The following is a 21,549-nucleotide window of genomic DNA, read 5'->3' as shown; positions in this document are numbered from 1 at the left end:
AGCAGCCTCTGCTGTAGCTCCCTCCTCAGCCCCCATTCCCCACTTCCCTCCCCCACACCAGCAGCCTCTCCTGTAGCTCCCTCCCCAACCCCCTTTCCCTCCCCCACGCCAGCAGCCTCTCCTGTACCTCCATCCCCAACCCCCTTTCCCTCCCCCACGCCAGCAGCCTCTCCTGTAGCTCCTTCTTCATTCCCCCTTCCCCACTTCCCTTCCCCATGCCAGCAGCCTCTCCTGTAGCTCCCTCCCCAGCTCCCCTTCCCTCCCCTATGCCAGCAGCCTCTCCTGTACCTCCCTCCCCAGCCCCTCTCTTCCCTGCAATCCCCTACCCCTAACACCTCCTTCTTTAGTCCCCCCCAGCACCCTTCACTCCCTTTACCACTCCTCCACTTCTAACGTTTCCTTCTTCCCAGCTCCTGTCCCCTCCAGTGCAGGCCACACCTTCACTCCCTCCTACTGTAATAATTAACCACCTAATGGCTCCACTTCACCAAGTGGGGGAGGCTGGACAGCTCTGCTGCTGTGGTGCTGAGAGCAGAGTGTGCCCAGTGCCCACATGGCTGACTCCTCAGGCATTACACGCTCATAGCAGGGTGCAGGGGGAAGGAGATCCCATATACATCACCTGGGAGGGACCGAGTGAGACCCCAGCGAACTCCTTACGTATAACGTGGGCTTGTGTTCGTAGAGCGGTTCCAGGAGTGACCCCTGTTCACATGGGGCCCATGGGGTTTTCCAGCTTCCTGCTGCTCTGGGGTAGGTGTGGAGGGAACGAACTGCTGGAGGCTGCCCACCTCCCATCCCTCACTCTTACCCCATTACCCAGGTCCTGCCCCCTCAGTCACAGGGAAGCCCTTTTCGCCTTGCCTGTCAGGCCCCAAGTGAATTCCAGTGGTCACATCACTGCCCCCAGCCCGGGGCACTGGCAGAGCACGGACTTGACAGACCAGCTCAGCGAGTGCAACCTGCACGTGAACGCCAGCTCCTTGGCTGCTGGAGCCAGAGCGCTGAGAAGGAGCAGAGCTCTCTGCTGAGAGTGGCTGCTGGAGGCCAGCCAGGCTCATCAAATACAATGAGGGAGAGATGGACAGCTGGGAAGGATCAAGTCCTCCGCAGGGGGAGGGAGCTGTCACAGAGGCCCCCTCACTCTGAGTCTGCATGGTAGCTCCCCTTGCAGGACAGCTCCCCGCACCTCCATTCCTGCCCGCCAAGGCAGCTCTCCCCAGCTCAGGACTCCATGCCCGCTCCCATTGACCCACAGGACGGCATGTACAACCCTATTTTATGGCACCTGCAGCTGTGCCGTCTGCGCCCTCCAGCACCCATGTGCAGGTGGTGCCGCTGTAGCTGGCATGGCAGTACTGTCTCCCTGCCTATGAGCTCCCCAGAAATGGGGGCTTCTTACAGATTTCTAAGAATGTGCCCATCACCTCAGCTTCTGGGCACACTTACAGCGCTTTAAAAATCGGTATGAGCCATTCCCACTGAGCGCTGCTCCTTCAAAATCCAACGCCACACTCCTGTGTAGCTCCTCCCTGCATCTTGCACTCCAGGGCCTGCCAAGCCGGCACATGGCCCCAGGGTAGCAGGGTGCCAGAGGAACCGAGACTGCCCCTGGCAGGACGCACTATACCACTGTGTTTTCATCACCTGCTTGTCCCAGCTGCTGAATGCCAGCCCTGACAGCCAAAGAATGAGAAAGGGACTGGGAGACGACCCTCCCCGGCTGCAATCAGATGTCCCGTTCCTTGGCAGCACTAGAACAAAATCAGTGTCTGGGTTCAGGGCTGGCATGACCTTAACTCATCCCAGACCCAGCTTTGCCACCAGGAATGCCAGGCTGTAACACTGACAGCATACCTGAGTTCTGGGCTTCCCATCCAATCATGTCACTGAGCCACCTGTGTTTGGGGATGGGCAGGGGTTTGGAGCTACTGACACTGACATCCCAGCTACCAGCCCTGCAGGTGCTTGGTCTGGCTAACATGCTTCCCTGCCAGGGATACCTGGTCCTCTCCAGCATCACACACACAGTGGATTCAAAAAGGCCTGCAGTAGTAAGCAGTGTTCCCACACCTTCTCCCCTTTGCTGCTAATGCACACAGCTCTACCTGCCCCAGCAACAGAGAAAGCTGTACCCACACTACCTGTAGATGCTGCAGCTATGGAGCTATCCCTCCCCACAGACTCAAGCTCCAGCCTCTTACTCTTCATTTTAAAGAGATACAGTCTCTAACTGCCATGGTTATGCACAAAATCTTTCAATGCAGCCCCAGTCGCCTGCCTGAGTCTGCACACAGCTTGAAACAAGAGCTCCAAAAGGTTAAGTGATCTCCTGAGTATCCCTGACAGCAGGATTGTCTGGCTATGCAGACTCTCTCCTCAGACCCTACGCTACCAGCACTCCTAGCTATCTTCGAGACACTAATGACTTCCTGAGGAAAGTACAATCCATTGGTGATCTTCCAGAAAACACCATCCTGGCCACTATGGATGTACAAGCCCTCTACACCAACATTCCACACAAAGATGGACTACAAGCCGTCAGGAACAGCATCCCCGATGATGTCACAGCAAACCTGGTGGCTGGACTTTGTCCTCACCCCCAACTATTTCACATTTGGGGACAATATATACCTTCACGTCAGTGGCACTTCTATGAGTACCCGCATGGCCCCACAGTATGCCAACATTTTTATGGCTGACTTAGAACGATGCCTCCTCAGCTCTTGTCCCCTAATGCCCCTACTCTACTTGCACTACACTGATGACATCTTCATCATCTGGACCCATGGAAAAGAAGCCCTTGGGGAATTCCACCATGATTTCAACAATTTCCATCCCACTATCAACCTCAGCCTGGACCAGTCCACACAAGAGATCCACTTCCTGGACACTACAGCGCTAATAAACGATGGTCACATAAACACCACCTTATACCGGAAACCTACTGACCGCTATATTTACCTACATGCCTCCAGCTTTGATCCAGACCATACCACACGATCCATTGTCTACAGCCAAGCTCTACAATACAACCCCATTTGCTCCAACCTCTCAGACAGAGACAAACACCTACAAGAACTCTATCAAGTGTTCTTACAACTACAATACCCACCTGCTGAAGTGAAGAAACAGATTGACAGAGCCAGAAGAGTACCCAGAAGTCACCTACTACAGGACAGGCCCAACAAAGAAAGTAACAGAATGCCACTATCTGTCACCTTCAGCCCCCAACTAAAACCTCTCCAGTGCATCATCAAGGTTCTACAACCTATCCTGAAGGATGATCCCTCATTCTCACAGATCTTGGGAGACAGGCCAGTCCTCGCTTACAGACAGCCCGCGAACCTGAAGCAAATACTTACCAGCAACCACACACCACACAACAAAAACACTAACCCAGGAACCTATCCTTGCAACAAAGCCCATTGCCAACTCTGTCCACATATCTATTCAGGGGACACCATCATAGGACCTAATCACATCAGCCACACTATCAGAGGCTCCTTCACCTGCACATCTACCAATGTGATATATGCCATCATGTGCCCCTCTGCCATGTACATTGGCCAAACTGGACAGTCTCTGTGCAAAAGAATAAATCGACACAAATCAGATGTCAAGAATTATAACATTCAAAAACCAGTCGGAGAACACTTCAACCTCCCTGGACACTCAATTACAGACCTAAAAGTCGCAATTATTCAACAAAAAAACTTCAAAAACAGACTCCAGCGAGAAACTGCAGAACTGGAATTTGCAAACTGGACACCATTAAATTAGGCTTGAATAAAGACTGGGAGTGGATGAGTCACTGCACAAACTAAAAACTATTTCCCCGTGCTAATTTTCCCCCTACTATTTCTCACACCTTCTTGTCAACTGTTTGAAATGGGCCATCCTGATTATCACTACAAAAGTTTTTTTTTCTCCTGCTGATAATAGCCCACCTTAATCGATTACTCTTGTTAGAGTTGGTATTGCAACTCTTGTTAGAGTTGGTATTTCATGTTCTCTGTGTATATATATATATATATTATATATATATATATACTTCCTACTGTATTTTCCACTGCATGCATCTGATGAAATGGGCTTTAGCCCACGAAAGCTTATGCTCAAATAAATTTGTTAGTCTCTAAGGTGCCACAAGTCCTCCTCGTTCTTTCTCCAGTATTTATCTTCTGTCTAAGCAAACAGAGGAAACTGATGCTTAATCCATGTTTTGGGAAGGCAGATTTTACACGTGATACTTCAGAAAATGTTTTCTTTTTAGATCTAAGCAGTTGCTGAGCTGTTGTTAAACATTCCCCAAATGGCTGGAGCGCTCCCCAGCCTTAGCAGCTCCTGACATTTTTACCATCATCTCAGTCATGTTAGCATGCTCCCAAGCAAGAACACTGCATAGAGGCCAATATGTACAGTGCCATGACACCATATCACAAACAGGGAGGAATTAATCTGCAACATCCAATAGTAACTGATCAAATCTTATCGCAAAGGAGAAATGAGGGAAAGCACCCAGCCCTCCCCATATAGCACTCTGAGCAATTTCCTCCTCCTTCAAAAGTCCCCCTCCAAAGAAGACCCTTGCAGTGTAGCCTGAGGTCAGCAGACCTGGCCTATTTTGGACCTGGGAGGGGGGAAGAGAGTTCCAAAGCCAAGAGGCCCATACAGAAAATACCCTGCCCCCTGCCCTCTGTTTCATACTGAGCAGCGCCACTACCTCAATTGCAGCAATATGGCATGGGGAAGATGCAGTCTTTCAAATAGGCAGTTCCTGGGCCATCTGGGGCTTTCCTGGTCTTAAACTCCATCTAGACATCCACAGCATGCATCCTGGAACACTACTGGCACATGTTCCCGGCAAGATACACCACTGAGTGGGCAACACGAGCTTCTGCCAGGATTTAAGATGCAGTGTGATGCAACAATCCAATCCTGAGGTGGCAAAGGCATGAATCAAAGTAGCAAAGTCCCCAGGGACAAGCAAAGAACGTGTCCTATCTCCTCCTAGCCGGATACAAATAAGCTATTTAAACAGCAACTGGCAATCTACCCAGGTTGGGAATGCAGTAACACATGGCAGGCAAACGTCCTCACTGTATCTTTTTGTTGCTATCCCCTCCCACCAACGATCTCTGCACTGGGCTGAGCTAGCTGGCACTCAACCATGCTGCAGTCCAGCAAAGCACTGCAAAAGGGACTTGCCTGCACCAGCTGAGTGGGAAGAGATTAGAACTGTTATAATTATTGGGCTTAAAAATTTACTTTATTTATTTATTTATTTATATATTAAATATAAAAAGTATGTAAAAGTTTATAAGATGTTACAACGACATGTAACTCTGTTTGCTTGCTTGGGAATTAACTACAGAAAATAGGTCAAGTAGTTTTTAATGCTAAGTGTTATGAACTAATGCAAGAAAACCAGACAGACAAACTCAATTAGTCTAAACAGAAAAAAGCTGACTAATATGATTTAAGGACTGTTAAAAATAAATTAAATAAACAACAAAAAGACATGACTCCTGAAATCAACAGACTAAAATTAGTGCAGCGAATATGAGGCCGAATTGGTGGATAAAATAGTGAGAGATAAACTATGCCACCCGCTTTTTTCCTTTTGGGTTTTTTTAAAAAGAGACTTAAAAAGACCCAAACATCTTGTCTCCCCACCACATTTTAGCTTATTTTGTTTTGTTTTATTTTATTTTATTTTTCCCAGCCCCCAAGACAGAAGAAGCAGATCAGGCTGAAAGCTTTTTTCTTGCGCTTGTTTAAGGAACTTGTTTTTTATTTGAGAGTTAACGTTCAAACAGTTCAAAGGCTAATCAACACTTTTATCTCTTGTTGCCCTTAAAATCAATACAACAAACCACAGGCCCGGAATCAGGGAGTGGCTTAAGGCCATGCCTAACTTTAAGCACATTGACTTTAATGGATCTACTCACAAAGTTAGACATGGCCACGAAGCTGGTCTGAAGACACTGCAGCCTGGCTCTGCAGGTCGTTATGAAAGCCTGCCAAGCCCTGGACAGAAAGGTCTGTCAGAGGAACAATCCTCCCCCTCCACGCCCCAGGAGAGTGCATGGCCTCGTACACGGGACAAAGGAAGATGGCTCCCTATCCCATCAGTGCGGGGAGTACTGGGCCCTGGTGGAGTGATCCCACAGGGCTTGCTGGAGGAGAGAGTAAACTCCTGGAGTGTTGTGTGCTGGGCACAGTTCACAGCAAAGGCTGCAGCACCGAGGAGACACAGTCTTAAGGCCCTGCTAGCAGCTCCTGCCATCCCGGGTTGGGAACAGCCTTATCTCAGTCCCTCAGATAAAGAACAGCTCTGTGCTAAAGACTATCACAGGTGGCTTTCTGGACTGTGCGGAGGGGCCAGCAAGAGGCCCATAGGGAGGGGGCAGGATTCTCTCTCCCTAGCATTTCACTCATTCACTCCCTAGTTGCCAGTCCCTGGCTTGCTGACTTAAAGAACATAAGAATGTCCATTCTGGGTCAGACCAATGGTCCGTCTAGTCCAGTATCCTTCCTGTCTGTGACAGTGGCTGGTGCCAGATGCTTCAGAGGGAATGAACAGAACAGGGCAATTTCAAGTGATCCATCCCCTGTTGTCCAGTCCTAGCATTTAGAGGCTAAGGACACCCAGAGAATGGGGTTGCGCCCCTGACCATCCTGGCTAATAGGTCCATCCATTGATGGACCTAGCCTCTATGAGCTTATCCAATTCTTTTGAACCCAGTTATAGTTTTGGCCTTCACAACATCCCTTAGCAACAAGTCCCGCAGGCTGTGCATTGTGTGAAGAAATACTTCGTTTTGTTTGTTTTAAACCTGATGCCTATTAATTTCACCTCATGAAACTTTGCAGATCATGAAATGTGCTCATGACTCAGGAAGGCCCAGTCTCACAGCAACCACCTAGCAAATGGTGACAGCTCCGCCCAGTCAGAGAGAAATGCCCCAGCTAGTGCCACTGGGCTGCGCTGTCCCTTTCACTCGGCCCATGCCCTGCCTGGGACCCCCATAGTGGAGGGGGTCCTTCAGAATAGGGCCAGAGCACATTGTCCAGAGGAGTGGGGGTATGTGTGTGTATCTCTGTCCACAGAGGTCTGCAGCTCCAGACCAGGAAATCCTGCATATTTCACAACCACCAAATTCACCACAGCAGCAAACAAGCCAGCTGACAGCAGCAGGACCAGGCACAGCCCAGCTCCTCCTGGTGAGTGGGTAGATACTTCTTATGAACTGCCACATGACCTCTCTGAGCCCCACTGGGCTCTCTTGGGAGCAGCCACTTCTGGGCTAAAGCACCTGATGGGTGACACAGTGTTAAAAGTGAACTAACCGGGGAAATCAAGCTCCCTTCCGTGAGGATCCTGGGTGGCAGCACTAACCTGACTCATCCCAGCCATTGCTGAGCAAAGAGGAGGCATTTATGGCCCAATATCTGAACACTTACACTGGCACCGAAACTAGAGGAAGAAAAGGTCTGTTGGTCTCCTGAGTGTCTGAGACAGGCCTTGTGTGCAACAGTTTTGATCTATCATCCTCGGGATTAGGGCCTAGGATGCTCCTGCAGGGTCATTCAGCTTCCTTTTGAGCTGGCCCACCAGTATTGAACAGGGGGCACCAGGACAGCCTGGTCCCTGCTGTGGGACTTTAGCTGGTGTTGCGATTTCAGGCGTCTGTATAAGATGCTGGTTTGGTGTGCGTGATCGTGTTGCTGACCTCAGAGGCCAGATTGAGGGATTATAACAGCCTGCTATTTAGTGCCAGCTAATAGAGTTACTCCCTTTGTTCTTGTGCTTTTGGAGCTCCAGGTATTGGTTTCAATTCCCTATTTCAGCCATGGAGCCCTACCCCTTGTCCCTATGGCAAAGTCAGAGAGGATGGGCAATTATTCAGGTGTGACTGACTACCTGGTCTGGGCTGCCTGAGAACTGAGGCAAAGCACAGAGAGGCAGATGGACTGTAAGAAGACTGGCAGGTAGGCAAGAGCTTTTAGAACGCAGTGATGAGTTAGCTAGCAAACCACTGCCCTCTGCTGGTTGGAATCCGAACAACTGAGCTGGGTGCCATAAGCCCTGTACTGCTATGGCAACTCTCCCTCAGCTCCTGTGGCTGGGCCTGTGTCGGTGGAGCATGAGGATCTGAATGCTATCCCCATTGCTGCTGTGAAGTTCTGAGAGGCCACAATGGGCACAGCAGATTGTGGGCACAATGGGCACAGCAGAGACAACCGTGAAATCGCAGGTGGCCAAGGATTTGCTCCAACATCAGACCTTTCCCTGCTGTTTTAAGTCAACTCCAACTCTGATCCACTCAGACAGCAGGAGGGAGCAGCCTCCCTGCTAACCCAGCAATACACCCGGATGGCTCAGCCAAAGGCTCCTTCGGGATGTGGGAAATCAAGCGATACAGGGCTCCATGTACAGCTCACCTTCAGCCACAACAACAGGCAATGGATTTCCCCTTTAAGAAAGCTAGGGAGGGAAAGCTTGCAACCCCATATGCCATGCAGAGAGCAGGAGTTGTCCTGCACTGTTCCCTGACAGGGATCAGGGTAGCACATGAGGCACACGGGAAGTGGATTAGTTGGTTTATAGACTTAAATTCCCCTGTGGCTTGATGTACGTAGGTAAGAGGACAAGAAAGTTAAACGGGAGTGTGAATGAGCACAGTGCTAATCACCCATGATATCAGGGGATGGAGGGAGATGGCGAGCAGCATCAGCGAAGGAAGCTGCCCCTTTTGGCCTCTGCTTCACACCTTGGGCGAGCAGAGAAGCAAAATGAACTGGACAAGATCTCCGCAGCACAAAACTACTCACAGCAAGTGAAGTGCTCCAGAGGTCTTGCCCACTTTGCTTTGCTGTTCCACTCACTCGCGCAGTGGAGCGGAGTATCGGGGAAAGGGGGCAGTACTGGAAATGGTGCAAGTGGGGAATTCGGGGGTTGTGGGTGTAGCTGGTGAGGTTTAGGAGTAGCAGATCGGGCTCTATCTCCCTTGGCAGGAGGCAGTTTCAAGATGCAGGCAACTGGTATAAGTTTTGAAGTCCAGCTGCATGGGGCCTGCATTCCACCGGGGAGGTGGCAGGGAGCTTTCTTAACGGTTGCTCCCCAACAGGAAAGCTGGGCCTGTAGTGAAAGCCCAGGATTGGGAGTCAGGACACTTGGGTTCTATTGCCAGGCCTGGAAGAAAGTGTCTTAAACTGTAGTGGTTAGAGCACATTACTGGGACTCAGGCAGGACTCCTGGGTTCTATTCCCAGGCTGCGTCACCTTGGGTGAGCCACCTAACATGTAGTTCTAGTCTGAAAAGTGACTCTCCGCCCCTTGCCTCTCTCTACTGCACTCACAGAACCAGCCTGCGGAGCCATCTGAGATAGACAGCCCCAGAGAAAGGACTGGGGCTCCAGCAGCCATCCTGAGATGGCTGACTCACTCCTTCAGTTCTCAGCTGATTGTAATGCAGAGGTTGTCCCCAGGGCAGCATCACTTGAGCAGCACACAGCAACCCACTGAGCAACAGACTGCCCCTCTGGGCTGCGTGTCTGGGAAACCAGGAGAAGTTTAAAGCATCACACAAGGATGCATGTGGCTGAGTGTTGAGCATCAGGCCCATCCTGTTCCTTGGAGAGGTGGCTTCAGACGGGGCTCAAGGCATACTCCTGTGCCCAGAACACTGGCATCCTCACTGGGGAAGACAGCTCACTGTTCTGGTTCCAGAGCAGTCCCTTGGCAGGATTTGTATTTGACTGGGTAGAAGGACAAGGACTGTGCCCACTGGCAGGGGTTGGATGGGCTTGCACTGGAACTGAGCCAGCAGAAGGGGGTTACTTGCTGTTTGATACCGAACAATGTCCCTAGAACCCTGGTTTATTCCACACTGAGAGCCCCACCCTCACAATCCATTGCGGCTGGGAAGCAGCTCAGGGTCCCTCCAACAACCCATGCTGACAGCTGCCCTGGAAGACGAATTGCTTCACAATGCAGAGGGCTGGTGCCCCAGCATTAATATTAGCACTACAGGTTTCAGAGTAGCAGCCATGTTAGTCTGTATCCATAAAAAGAAAAGGAGTACTTGTGGCACCTTAGAGACTAACAAATTTATTTGAGCATAAGCATAACATGCATCCGATGAAGTGAGTTGTAGTTCACAAAAGCTTATGCTCTAATAAATTTGTTAGCCTCTAAGGTGCCACAAGTACTCCTTTTTTTTTTTTTTTATTAGCACTACAGTAAATCCTGGCCCTGCATTTTGTTCCTGTCAGTCACTTGGGTGAGGTTTGCTGCCATCCACCTGTGTGCAGTGCTAGGCTACAGACCTGCTTGCTTTGATCACTACCTCCCCTCTCTCTCCCTCCCTCCTGTTTGTTACGCCCACTTGTTACAGCAGGGATCAGTTCTCCTGAATATCTGTGCAGCACAACAGAGCACACACTACAAAGGGGATGTGGCAATAATAATGCATTGCTTCCTACAGTACCTTCTGGATGAGGGTCTCAGCAAGCTTTACAAACAATGAATTCAGCCTCACAATCCACCCTGCTGGAGGGCCCCAGGAATCTCATTTTGCAGAGGGGGAAACTGAGGCACAGGCATAGGTAGTGACTTACCCACAGTCACACAGCAAGTCTGGAACAGAACCCAGGAGTCCTGGTCCCCAGCCTCTGCTCTAACCACACTGACAAAACACATTCTTGTACTCCTGAAGGCAAACTCTTCACTGCTGGACAAATGCCCAGCTCACCCTCTCTCCCTCCCAGTTAGCTCCCTGCTCCAGCTTCTCAGACTGCCTCACACCTTGCTTGGCTGCCTCTCTTTCCCCAGAAGAATGCCTAACTCCTGGCACCACCCCATCCCTGAATGCAACCTATCACAGACTGTGGACATGCTGCTCCCTCCTGGCCTGGAGGCAGCTCTGGGCAGTAGGATGGGAGGGTGAGGGGACTGTAATGGAACTGGACACCGCACTGAAGGGACAGCTGCTGCATGAGCTGCCAGCAAGCTGTGCGGTCCTTTAACGGGATTGCAGACTAAAGCTGTGACCTTGAGAGCCCAGAGCATGGTGCGCACAGGCAGTACCTGCACCTTCTTCCTGCCCCTGACACACACACGGGCACCCTGCAGAGGGCCAGACTCAGCCATTCAGAGCTGAGCCTAGCTACAGGCTCAGGATTTGCTGCCTAAGCCCGACCCTGCCCAGGAGTTCAGAGCAACAGAGAAAGTCCAGTGGTGGAGGGGCACCCCTCCCGAGCAGTTACAAAGATGTTGATGTATAAGCTTGAATCTGAGCACGTGTGGGACGTCAAAGGAAAAGCGAGCCCTTAGGTAGGATCTGAAGGGGGGCTGGCACGGGGAGGTCAGTCCATGCATAGCTGGGATCATGCACAAAGGTGGGAGAGAGAGGAGAAGGGGCAAGGACATAAAGAATGAGACTCGAGATGCAGGCGAGGGCAGAGCCGCATAAGGTGGCAGGGCAGCAGGGATGGTGCAGTCTGAAGGCTGGTCCACAAACAGATTTTGTACTGCTATAGGGGCATAGCTAAATCAGTGCAATGCCTTAGTATGGATGCAGTTATAGCCGCATAAAGGTGCTTATCGCAGTATTGTTCCTCTGTCTGTCATCAGGCCCTTGACAGGGTGGAACCGTGTCCTGGCGAGGGGGCTGCACAGCTCCGACGATATGTTTCTAAACCAACAGTTATAATAGGATACACCCGGTGTGTAGATAAGCCACGCGTGGGGGGGCAGGGTGGTGATTGGGAATGAACCGCTTGGGGCTACACAGGACTCTGGGGGGCGGGGGTGGGCAGAGCAGAGGGAGCGGTGGTGACTGACAGGGCAGGAGGCCGGGCAGGGAACCTAGCGGAGCCGCCAAGCCCGGCTGGCCCGGAGCAGCCCCAGCCCAGGGAGCGACTCGGAATGCGGCGCGAGGGGCTGGGAGCACAGTCGGCGCGCGCAGGGCTACACAGGGCAACTTCCGACACGTGGGCAGAGCCGGCGACCTGTCCCCGCAGCAGGGAGGCGGGAAGCCGCGGCAAGCCCCGGCGGGCGAGCGGGGAACTCCGCTCTTGAACCTGCAACCTGAAAAGGAGGACTTGTGGCACCTTAGAGACTAACCAATTTATTTGAGCATAAGCTTTGGCGAGCTACAGCTCACTTCATCGGATGCATACTGTGGAATGCATCCTATGAAGTGAGCTGTAGCTCACGAAAGCTTATGCTCAAACAAATGTGTTAGTCTCTAAGGTGCCACAAGTCCTCCTTTTCTTTTTGCGAATACAGACTAACACGGCTGTTATTCTGAAACCGGTCTGCAACCTGTAGCTCCCCCTCCCCCTCCCCCGGCGCCTGGCACTCCGCCCGGCGCGAGAGCCGGGCGGCGCCAGCCCCGGGGCACAGTGGCGGCCGGTGCTTACATGTCTCCCGGGTCCGCAGCGGTGGCTCGTTCCTTCTCCCGCCGCCTCTCGCTGACAACTCTCGGGTGAGCTTAGCGGTCCCTGGCTCGCGGCTTCCCGGGCTGCGGAGCGCTCCCCGGGTCCTAGTGCTCGCCTACTCCCAAAGGCTGAGTGCGAGGGGGTGCTGGGGCACCCTCCAAACAGGCCACTGCCCCTCACCTCTGACCTGCAGCCCCCTCGCTATCCCAGCCCTGAGCTTCCCACACACAGCTCTGCTAGTGCTCCTCGCTCCTGACCTGCAGCCCCCAGCTATCCCAGCCCTGGGCTCCCCGCACACAGCTCCGCCAGTGCTCCTTGCTCCTGATCCGCAGCAGAACAGTGGTTCTGGCCCTCGGTGTGTTAGAGGGGTGAGGGGCCTGAGAACTGTTTCCCCCTTTGTCTGGCCCTTCCCCCAGTCTTGATAGCTACCTGACTGAACCCAGCCTTGAGTCCTCAGCAAGAGTGTCTGCCCCTAGTTCTCTCCCTCTGCAGCCCGTCATCCCGGAGAAGAGGACTAAGGCATCCCACACACCAATGCTCCCTGACCATGAGGGGACACCCCAGCCGCTCAGATCCCTTCCACATTTGCCACCATTTCCTTGGTTCCCAAGGCCAGGGTGCCTAGGGCTGGAGTCAGATCCTTCTCCAGGCAATGCTGTGAACCTCCCTCTGCAGGATCTCCCTCCTGGCAGGAACCGACTGAGGTGCTGCTTCTGAGAGCTTCCTGGGGCACAGCAAGCCAGCCCTGTGGGTGACAGACGGAGGCTCCCTATCCCAGAGCAGGGGGCAGTAGTGGGCATCCCTGTGGGGCAGTAGTTTGCCCTGAGAGACAGGGGACACCCTGGGACAGGGACCAGAACAGCAGCTCCATGTAACCGGTTCTGCTTCTGCCTCCTCCCCAGGGGCCCTTTCACTTCCTCATGTGGTGTAGGCCAGCCCAGCATATTAGCCTTTCTACAGACATTGGGGCAGGAGGGTTCAGAGCTTTGCTCAGCTCCAGATCCTGGCTCAGTGGGGGAAGGTGCAGACCCAGGGGGGACAGGCCAGCCCTGTGGAGCTTACAGCAGGGTCCCTGAGCTGGTGCCTCTGTCTCCAGGATCACCCCTCACCAGAACAGCCAAATTACCGTTATGAAAGCACAATCTGCGTTCCCAGAGCTGGGCTCCCAGTACCCCCCATCCCCCCACATTCCAGTGCTCCAGCCCTGCAGGGTCAGGGCTCCCCTATCACCCTCATTCCTCACCCCACGGCCTTGTGCATCTGGGTCCCACACGCTCTCCAGCCCGTTACCTCAAGGATTCAGCTGTCTCTGGGCTTTACACTGCCATCTCCTCTTCTCTGCCGCTCTTGGCCGAGTAGTCCCAGTGCATGTCTAGCACCCACAGGAACGAAGCGCTTCTTAACCCCAAAGCTGATCCAAACCCTTCCACAGACTGCACAGCAGGTGCAGATTTAAGAGCCATGCCGCCGGCTGGGACTGGCTCAGCACAGCCCCCACTGGTTCAGCCAGTGGACGCTGCCTGCAGCAGCAGTTTGCGAAAGGAAGCAGCTTCACCCCACAGAAACCGCAGGGGAGGTTTGTCAGTAGAATGTGACCTGCCTAGGAGTCCAGGGCTAAACGCCAGAACCCATAAAGAAGGGGGCTGTGGAGTTTCATGGGCTGCAAACGGGCAGGGCCTTGAGTTTAGGGTTCTTCCCAAAGAGGACCCCTCAAGCAACACAGTACCAGGCAGGCGCATGGGCTTGAGTGCAGAGCTGGAGGGGAGAGCGCCCCCTACTGAGACACCTACACTGCTGCCTGCAGCACTGCACCCCTTCACAGGCTGAGGCATTGGAGTCAGTACTGGCTGTGACTGGACAGCACTCCTACTGTCACCCATACCTCTCTCTTCAGCACCCTGGCTTTTCCTGCTGGCTCTCATCCCAGTACAAGGCCTGACCCTGTCTGTTATGCTGGCGATTTGGCAATGAGGACGCTTGTCCCATCAACGACTGGACTGAGACCCACCAGCCCCCCTCACACAAGCCCTGAGCAGCCATGGAATGACGCTGGGCCATTGCTGACCAGCTGCTCTTTGAGTAGGGGGTGGCCAGGTCCCTGAGCCCATCATCACAGCCAGCTTCTTCCAGCCCCTGCCAGGGCTTGCCCCCTCCCCAGTCCCGAGAGCACGAGGCTCCTGCTCTCTCGCCTGCTCCCATCAAGGAAGCATGGATGCTGTGTTTACTTTGGCGAGAGTAAAAAAAAAAGGAGTACATGTGGCACCTTAGAGACTAACAATTTATTTGGGCATAAGCTTTTTTCATGTTCTCTGTGTATATATATCTTCCTACTGTATTTTCCACTGCATGCATCCGATGAAGTGGGTTTTAGCCCACGAAAGCTTATGCCCAAATAAATGTGTTAGTCTCTAAGGTGCCAAAAGTATTCCCTGATTTTTTTGCTGATAAAGACTAAAACCACCACCACTCTGAAACCTGTCACCATGTTTGGCGAGAGTGAAAGCAGGTGATTGAGTTGGCCCAGCACCCAGGAGGTGGAGGCAATAGGAGCGGGGCAGGGAAGCTAAGAGGAAGAATCTTTCCTGGGCTGGAAAGGGGGAAGATATTGGGAACATCCCTGTATAGGTGCCAGGCTGAAAGCTCTGAAGACTGACTCCCACTGTGTGCACAGACAGGTACAGCCTGGCCAGCAGCAGGATCAGCATCCCCTCACATGCCAGCCAGTGTGCCACAGACCTTCCCCTGGGGGAGAGGGGAGCTCAGCCTCCATGGCCCCGGCGGCCCCTGACCTCACGGCCGTGGCTCCCAACAAGGTAGCCAATCAGTGTCAGTTCTGCCTGTGATTTTGTGCTATGGCCCTGGGAAGTGGACCAAGACCTGCCCATTTCACTCCACAGATATCAGCTGGGACTGAGCAAAGATTAGAATGGAACTCGCTAACCGCATTCTGGTGCCAGGGGACCCCACCCTTACCTTATTTGCTCGGCCCAGGGGCCCTGAGGTCAGCCCCAGGGGCCATGCCGGCTCACACATTAGAAGTTGCAATTCGTTTAGAAGTTCCTTTTGGAAATGGGAAAAAACGCAGATGCTCCAGTCTGACAGGCCCCGCCCCCGCATCCTGCCGGGACTTGCTGTAGTACCATGCACCAGTAGAGCCCAGCCCTGCAGTAAGAAAGGGGCTAGCTAATGGCCAGGGTGCTGCAGAGACGTGGGCAAAGGGAAGGATGGCAGCTGTGAAGCTGGCAGGAGCAGCCCCTTACCCTGAACTCGACACACTTGCTTGGTACCCACGGCCTTCCCTGTGATCCTAGAGCATCCCTGCCTTTTAAACCCAATCCTAGCATCTCAAATCCAGCAGGGAAGAGAGGCACATGTGTGTGGGGGTGGTTGGGGAGACAGCCCGGCTGGTGTGATATGGCTCACCTTTCCCCTGGGGTTGAGCACAGTCCCCTACTCCATCCAGTGCCTGATACCCTCCCACTCTGAATGGCAACCCAGGGAGCCCACTGGCTCCCCTTATGCCCAGCCCTTGTGGTTTGTTAGGAGCAACCAGAGGCAAGTGCAGCCCAGTGCAGTTGCTGCAAAGCATCTGGGGTCTCAGTGGACAGAGTAATGGACCTGCCCCTTACACCAACCATGTGAACTGGCGCATGGCCCTGTGTAAATCCCACCTGAGCAGTGGGTGAAAAACAGGCGCTACTTCTGGACTGAGCTCCGCTGGGAGGGATGTCCGGGCTGGCCTGACCCAGAGCTCCTTCTCCAGGCAGGTCTCCTTGGGGAGGGGGTGGCAGGGGCAGGCAGAGGAAAGCTCACCAGCTTAGCACTCAGTGGTGTGGAATCACCCCCAGGCTGTGTCCCCGGGGAGGGAAGTGAGGTTTCCTGTAGACCCTGCTCTAGTTGGGGTCAGCTGGGCAGCTCGGGGCTGGGCTATGAGCTACCACGGACAAGGAACGCTTCGGAGCAAGGCTTCCCAGAGAGACTCCCAGCTCCCCCTGTAATTTTGGCATTCCAAGGAGCCCCTCGCCAACCCAGAGCAGCGCAGACTAGCCCCCTTCTCCTTTGAACCCAGCACAGCTCCCCCTAGCAAGCACTGGTTCCTAGAGCACACCTGGAGGATCTGAGGAAGGCCCCCTGGCATGGGACTCAGGAGAACCACAGCCCAAGTGAGCCTCCTCCTAACACTGGCCCTGCTAGAAAGGGGAGGAAGAAACAGCAAGATAGTTTGGTTTGTTTGGTTTTAATAACAATAATCCCTTTTCCCCGCCCTGGACAGCATGTGCCCCGGGGTGTCTGGGGAACCAGCTGCCCGCCACCCCTCCCCGCCACAGGGCTCCATCAGCTCCGCTGGCACAGAGACCAGGCCCTGCAAGCTCAGCGAGAGGGCTCTGATAGATACAGCAATGCACTCCCCTTCTGCTCCTTGTCTGCCAGAGCAGCCTGGCCCCTGGCATCTGCTTCCTTTAGGGGTGGGTGGGTGGGTGAGGGGCAGCCCCTGGGCTGGCATGGCCCAGCGCAGCAGTCTCTCTCCCCCGCAGTACTCCCATCAGCCCTGGGGAGAGAGGGAGCCCTGTGGACAGGTGCTGGGCGGAGAGGTCCTGCTAGGATGGCACACGAGTGGGAGCTAACAGGCTTGCGTGGAGGAAGCAACGGCAGTCTCAAGCCTTCTTGCAACCTGCATCCCCCCCATCCAATCGGCTCATTCTTTCTTCCCAAAGAACTTCTTAAAGACGGATTTGTTCTTGTGGCGAGAGAGGGCGCCTTCCCGTGGGCTCCCCGGCCTGGCCACAAAGGAGTGACAGCGAGCCCTGGGCATGGCCACCGCCTGCTCCCCAATGTACAGCGTGATGGAGTAGCTATTCCCAGCCTCCAGGGGCTCCTTGGGCACCGACACCGGCGTGATCTTCTGGTAAGTGGCTGAAAGAGATGGAGCATTGGGCAGGCTGCAGCTTCCCATGGAAACACCACCACCACTGAACTATCAGGGGCCCTGGGATATGGGGCCTTTCCCCACCAGGCCCCAGCTCCTGTATGGCCCCTGGTCAGAGGGATGGTCTGGCTTGCCGGGCGGGGGGTGTCATAACCCAATTCCCTCTCAGGAAGTACGAGAGCTTTGACTAGCAGGGCCCCAGCTCCAATCTGGTCCCACATATGGGGGACTGTCTGGATAAGGGGCATTGGGGAATGGGATACAAATACAGGGACTTCCTATCCACTTTATTTTGGGAGTAACCTCCCCAGGTACCCAGAGAAGAGACCCATCTCTATTGCAGATGTGTCGCTGTGAGGAGAAGGGTGTTGGTGCCATCACATGGTGGCCTTTGGCAATGAAATTCAGACCTTGAAAAGGAAAGCCTGAACTTCCTGGGGAAAGGACACCTCAGGGATGGGTGGGAAAGTCTGCGGTTCAGCTGAAAGCCAGGGAAGCTGTGCTTAGTCCAGAGGTGGGCAAACTATGGCCTGCGGGCCACATCCGGCCCACGGGACCCTCCTGCCTGGCCCCTGAGCTCCTGGCCCGGGAGGCTAGTCCCCAGCCCGTCCCCTGCTGTTCCCCCTCCCCTGCAGCCTCAGCTCACTGCGCAGCCCCGGGGCAGTGGGCCTGCGAGCTCTTGCCGGGCAGCACAGCTGCAGAGCCACGGCCTAACCCGGGGCTCTGTGCTGCACGGTGGGGTGGCTGCCTGTCCTGGTGCTCTGGGCGGCACGGCTGTAGCGCCGCCAGCCTCTGGTGCTCCAGGCAGCGCGGTAAGGGGGCAAGGAGCAGGGGGGGTTGGATAGAGGGCAGGGGAGTTCGGGGGGGTGGTCAGGGGGCAGGGGTGTGGATGGGGGCGGGGCGGTCAGAGGGCGGGGAACAGGGGGGTTGAATGGGGGCATGGGTCCTGGGTGGCAGTCAGGAAGGAGAGGGGGGCTTGGATGGGGTGGCGGGGGGCAGTCAGGGGCAGGAGTTCCGGGGGCAGGCAGGGGACAGGGAGGGGTGGATGGGGCAGGAGTCCCGGGGGGACTGTCAGGGTGTGAGAAGCGGGGGCGGTGGGGGGAGCTGGGCCACGCCTGGCTGTTTGAGGAGGCACAGCCTCCCCTAACCAGCCCTCCATACAATTTAGGAAACCAGATGTGGCCCTCAGGCCAAAAAGTTTGCCTGCCCCTGGCTTAGTCCCACAAGCCCAGGCAGAGGCCAACCTGGGAGGCTCATCCTCTTTAAAGCTTGAATGGCTCTTCTAAAACCTGCATATAACTGATACACTCTCCATCCCCATCCTCATCCCCGAGTGGGTTCAACCAAGCATGACTCACAACCCCAACCCTTGCAGATCGGCTCTGTGATGGGAACACAAAGAGACTTGGATCTCAGCCCCCTTCCCACCACCTCTGACTAGCAAACCACTTATATGTAGCAGCCTGCCACAGCCAGCCAATAAGAAGCCAGAAGCCTGCTAAGGCCCATCAATCAGGATTCTCTACCACCATTTATGCCAGGATCTCCAAGTTCTTTACAAGCACAGCTCCACTGGGAGCGGGGGTCAGGGTTACAGAGGGGGAGACTGAGGTGCAGTTTCCTCTCTGGACAAAGGGCCAGAGCCAGGAACAGAGCTTCAGCCCATGGGCTCCCAGTCCCCTGCTCCTGCCACTAACCCAGTCTCCCTGTGCTGCATACCTGAGGTGAACGAGTGGGACCTCCTCTTGTGTGTCACCAGCGCATCCTCCTCCTCCTGGTAGCTGTTATCCTGGGTCTTTGGAGACCCAGCAGGCAACCACTGCCTCTGCCCTGTCGTGTGGCTGACGGCTCTGTGATTATCTCCTAATGCAGAAAGGGGAAACACAAGGAAAGGAGCTTATATATGTCAGACAGACAGAGAAGGGCTTCTAAGCGCAGATTGCTCTAGCTCAAACTCAGCATGTTACAGTGGTGCTGTGGTTACCCTGGTGCAGCCTGGTAAAATGCAAGGTGACAACAGGATGCCACTGCGCCAGCCCCAAAGAGCCTGGGGACACTTGTACAGCCTGCAGGGGAGGATTAGCCTACCAGACCCAGGGTGGTGATGGGAGCAGAAGATGGGACCTTTCGCCTCTGGAAATCGGTAGTGACCCAGCCTCATTCCATGGCTGGATTGCGCAAGGGGAGCTGGTGGGTTTCGCTCCAGCCACTGGTGGGACAAGCGTCCTCATCACAAAATCACCAGCTCAACAGACAGGGTGAGGCCTGGCACTTGGCGGAGAGACCCACATTAAAATCAGGGTGTTGCAAGGAGGGAGGGAGGGGACTCAGTAGGGGGCGCTCTCTCCTCTTGAGTAGCAGTGACCCAGCACAAAGATAGGGGGTGCTGTGCTGCAGGGAGAGGATCAGTACTGAGCCCAATGCTCTGAAGGGGGCTGTGCTGCAGGGAGGTGTTGTGTGTAACTCAGCAGGGGGCGCTCTCTCCTCTGTCCTCAGTGCCCACAGCACAGATGAGGTGGCTTGGCCAGGGCACTCTGCACAGGAGGTGAGATGGGGGTGAGGTGCGGGGAGGTTAACCCAGGTGCCCTGCCCAAACTCCAGCGTGGGTGAGTCCATGGTGCCTCTCCAGCTGGAGGGAGGATTCCAAGGGCATTAGTGTCTCCCACTCAGCTTGGTTCCTTCCCACCACACAAGGGCTGATGTCACTCGTATGCGCTTCGTACCAGCCCTGAGACCGTGCAGGAAGGCCCTGCTGGCGGAAGGATTCAGGACACGATGCTGGAACCTGCAGCTCGGGCGGGGTTATTATGGAGCCACCTAACCAGACGTGAGCGGAGTAGCGTGAGGAGCACTGCTCTGCTACAGGGAGCAAGGGACACTGAGCTGGGCACCTAAGGAGAGGCCCCAACAGGCTGGGGTGCTGGGAAGTCACCACACCCACCCACCTGCTTGTGAGGCTGCTGAATCCAGTGGGTCCTCCTGTGTCCCATAAGGCAGCTGCAGCCTGGCACTGGACCTGGGCAGCAATGTGATCTCTTGGTTCTTGGCTGTAAGAGGCTGATGATGTCCCAGGAGGTGGGAAGAGCTGGAGCTTCCGGGCCCAGAGATCTTGCTGGGTCTGTGTACGAAAGGGAGTGGCAGAGAGACAGATTTACAGAGCTGGTCTCACCTGCAGAGAGGGCCTGCTCACCTCAGGCAATCTGACCCACAGACAATTCAAACCAGCGTGGGCAGGACCCCTACCCGGGAGCTCTGAGTAGGGGAGGCATCTAATGCAGGCCTCAGCCTGGCTCACCTGAAGCTTCTTCAAGGCCCAGGAAGCTGGGTAACACAGCATGCTAATGGGGTTGGGAGGTGATACTAAACTGGGAAGAGCTGCAAACCCCAGTGAAGATGGGGCAATACCCAAACGGACATGGAGAGGTTAGAAACATGGGTAGGTAATGGAAGGAGATTTGGCCTGGTCAGTGCAGCTAATTCATTGGGTCAGCACAGTCCCCTTCTGCTACGCTGCAGAGCCCTGGAATGAGTGGCTCTGAATGCCAAGCGTTAGCCACCATCTGCTCACGAATTGGACGGGGCTTCCCAGCACTCACCCCATAGCAGAACTGGTCCCTTCAGCAGGCTGCGTGACTGCCTGGAAATAATCCACTTCAGGGAAACCTGTGGGCAAAGAAAATATCTATTGATAATGTGGAAAAGAGCCAGCAATGAGAGACCTGAAATCCACAGATGGTAGGGCCTATCTCACGCCATACTGGGCTGAACCACCTGGGGCCAAGGCCAGAGAGGTGCTGAGAGTCACGGGTGCTCGGCATGGCTCAGGGTTTGCCTTTCTGTGCTCAGTGTCAGGTCAACAGCAGAGGTTCCCATCTAGGGGAATGGGTTACGGAGGCTGCCTTGGGCAGCCCCAGACGGCCTGGCACCTGGGATGGGTGAGGGCAGTGCCTGTCTGCAAGCTGTCACCTTATATTGAAATGTTTCCAGTTAATATAGAGTTATTAAAGATAAGGGTACAATAAAACCCAACTTAGTTTTTGAGCCTTTAGGTCGGTTACAGAAAACGTATTTAGTAGAGGACCACTAGGAGACACTTAGAACGATGAAACTAAACTTTATTCAAAAGCAAAATGCGTCGCTAAGCAAACAGGGATGTGATTACTATTTACA

General features: G+C 54.3%; 2 protein-coding genes across 9 annotated transcripts in view; both read right to left on the bottom strand.

The window, feature by feature from the left end:
* SLC29A1 (solute carrier family 29 member 1 (Augustine blood group)) overlaps window positions 1-13,997 on the bottom strand; it is a 59,773-nt gene extending 45,776 nt beyond the window's left edge. The window contains exon 1 of one of the 2 annotated variants that reach the window (XM_043543484.1): window positions 13,743-13,997. The gene's annotated coding sequence lies outside the window, so the exon portion shown is untranslated. Of the gene's footprint in view, window positions 1-12,434; window positions 12,533-13,742 lie in introns of those variants that run through there. The other variant, XM_043543482.1, reaches the window with a different exon arrangement.
* Window positions 13,998-16,673: 2,676 nt separating this feature from the next.
* LOC114022359 (spectrin beta chain, non-erythrocytic 5) overlaps window positions 16,674-21,549 on the bottom strand; it is a 46,980-nt gene continuing 42,104 nt past the window's right edge. For all 7 annotated transcript variants that reach the window (XM_043543473.1, XM_037895498.2, XM_043543474.1 and 4 more), the window contains 4 exons: window positions 20,976-21,042; window positions 20,325-20,497; window positions 19,099-19,242; window positions 16,674-17,366 (listed from right to left, as the gene is read on the bottom strand). In XM_043543473.1, coding sequence (XP_043399408.1) covers window positions 17,149-17,366; window positions 19,099-19,242; window positions 20,325-20,497; window positions 20,976-21,042 — 602 coding nt within the window. In that variant the 3' untranslated portion in view covers window positions 16,674-17,148. The remainder of the gene's footprint in view (window positions 17,367-19,098; window positions 19,243-20,324; window positions 20,498-20,975; window positions 21,043-21,549) is intronic.

Source organism: Chelonia mydas, chromosome 3, assembly GCF_015237465.2.
Source record: "Chelonia mydas isolate rCheMyd1 chromosome 3, rCheMyd1.pri.v2, whole genome shotgun sequence".
Taxonomy (NCBI): Eukaryota; Metazoa; Chordata; order Testudines; family Cheloniidae; genus Chelonia; species Chelonia mydas.
This window is presented reverse-complemented; position numbering and strand designations above follow the sequence as displayed.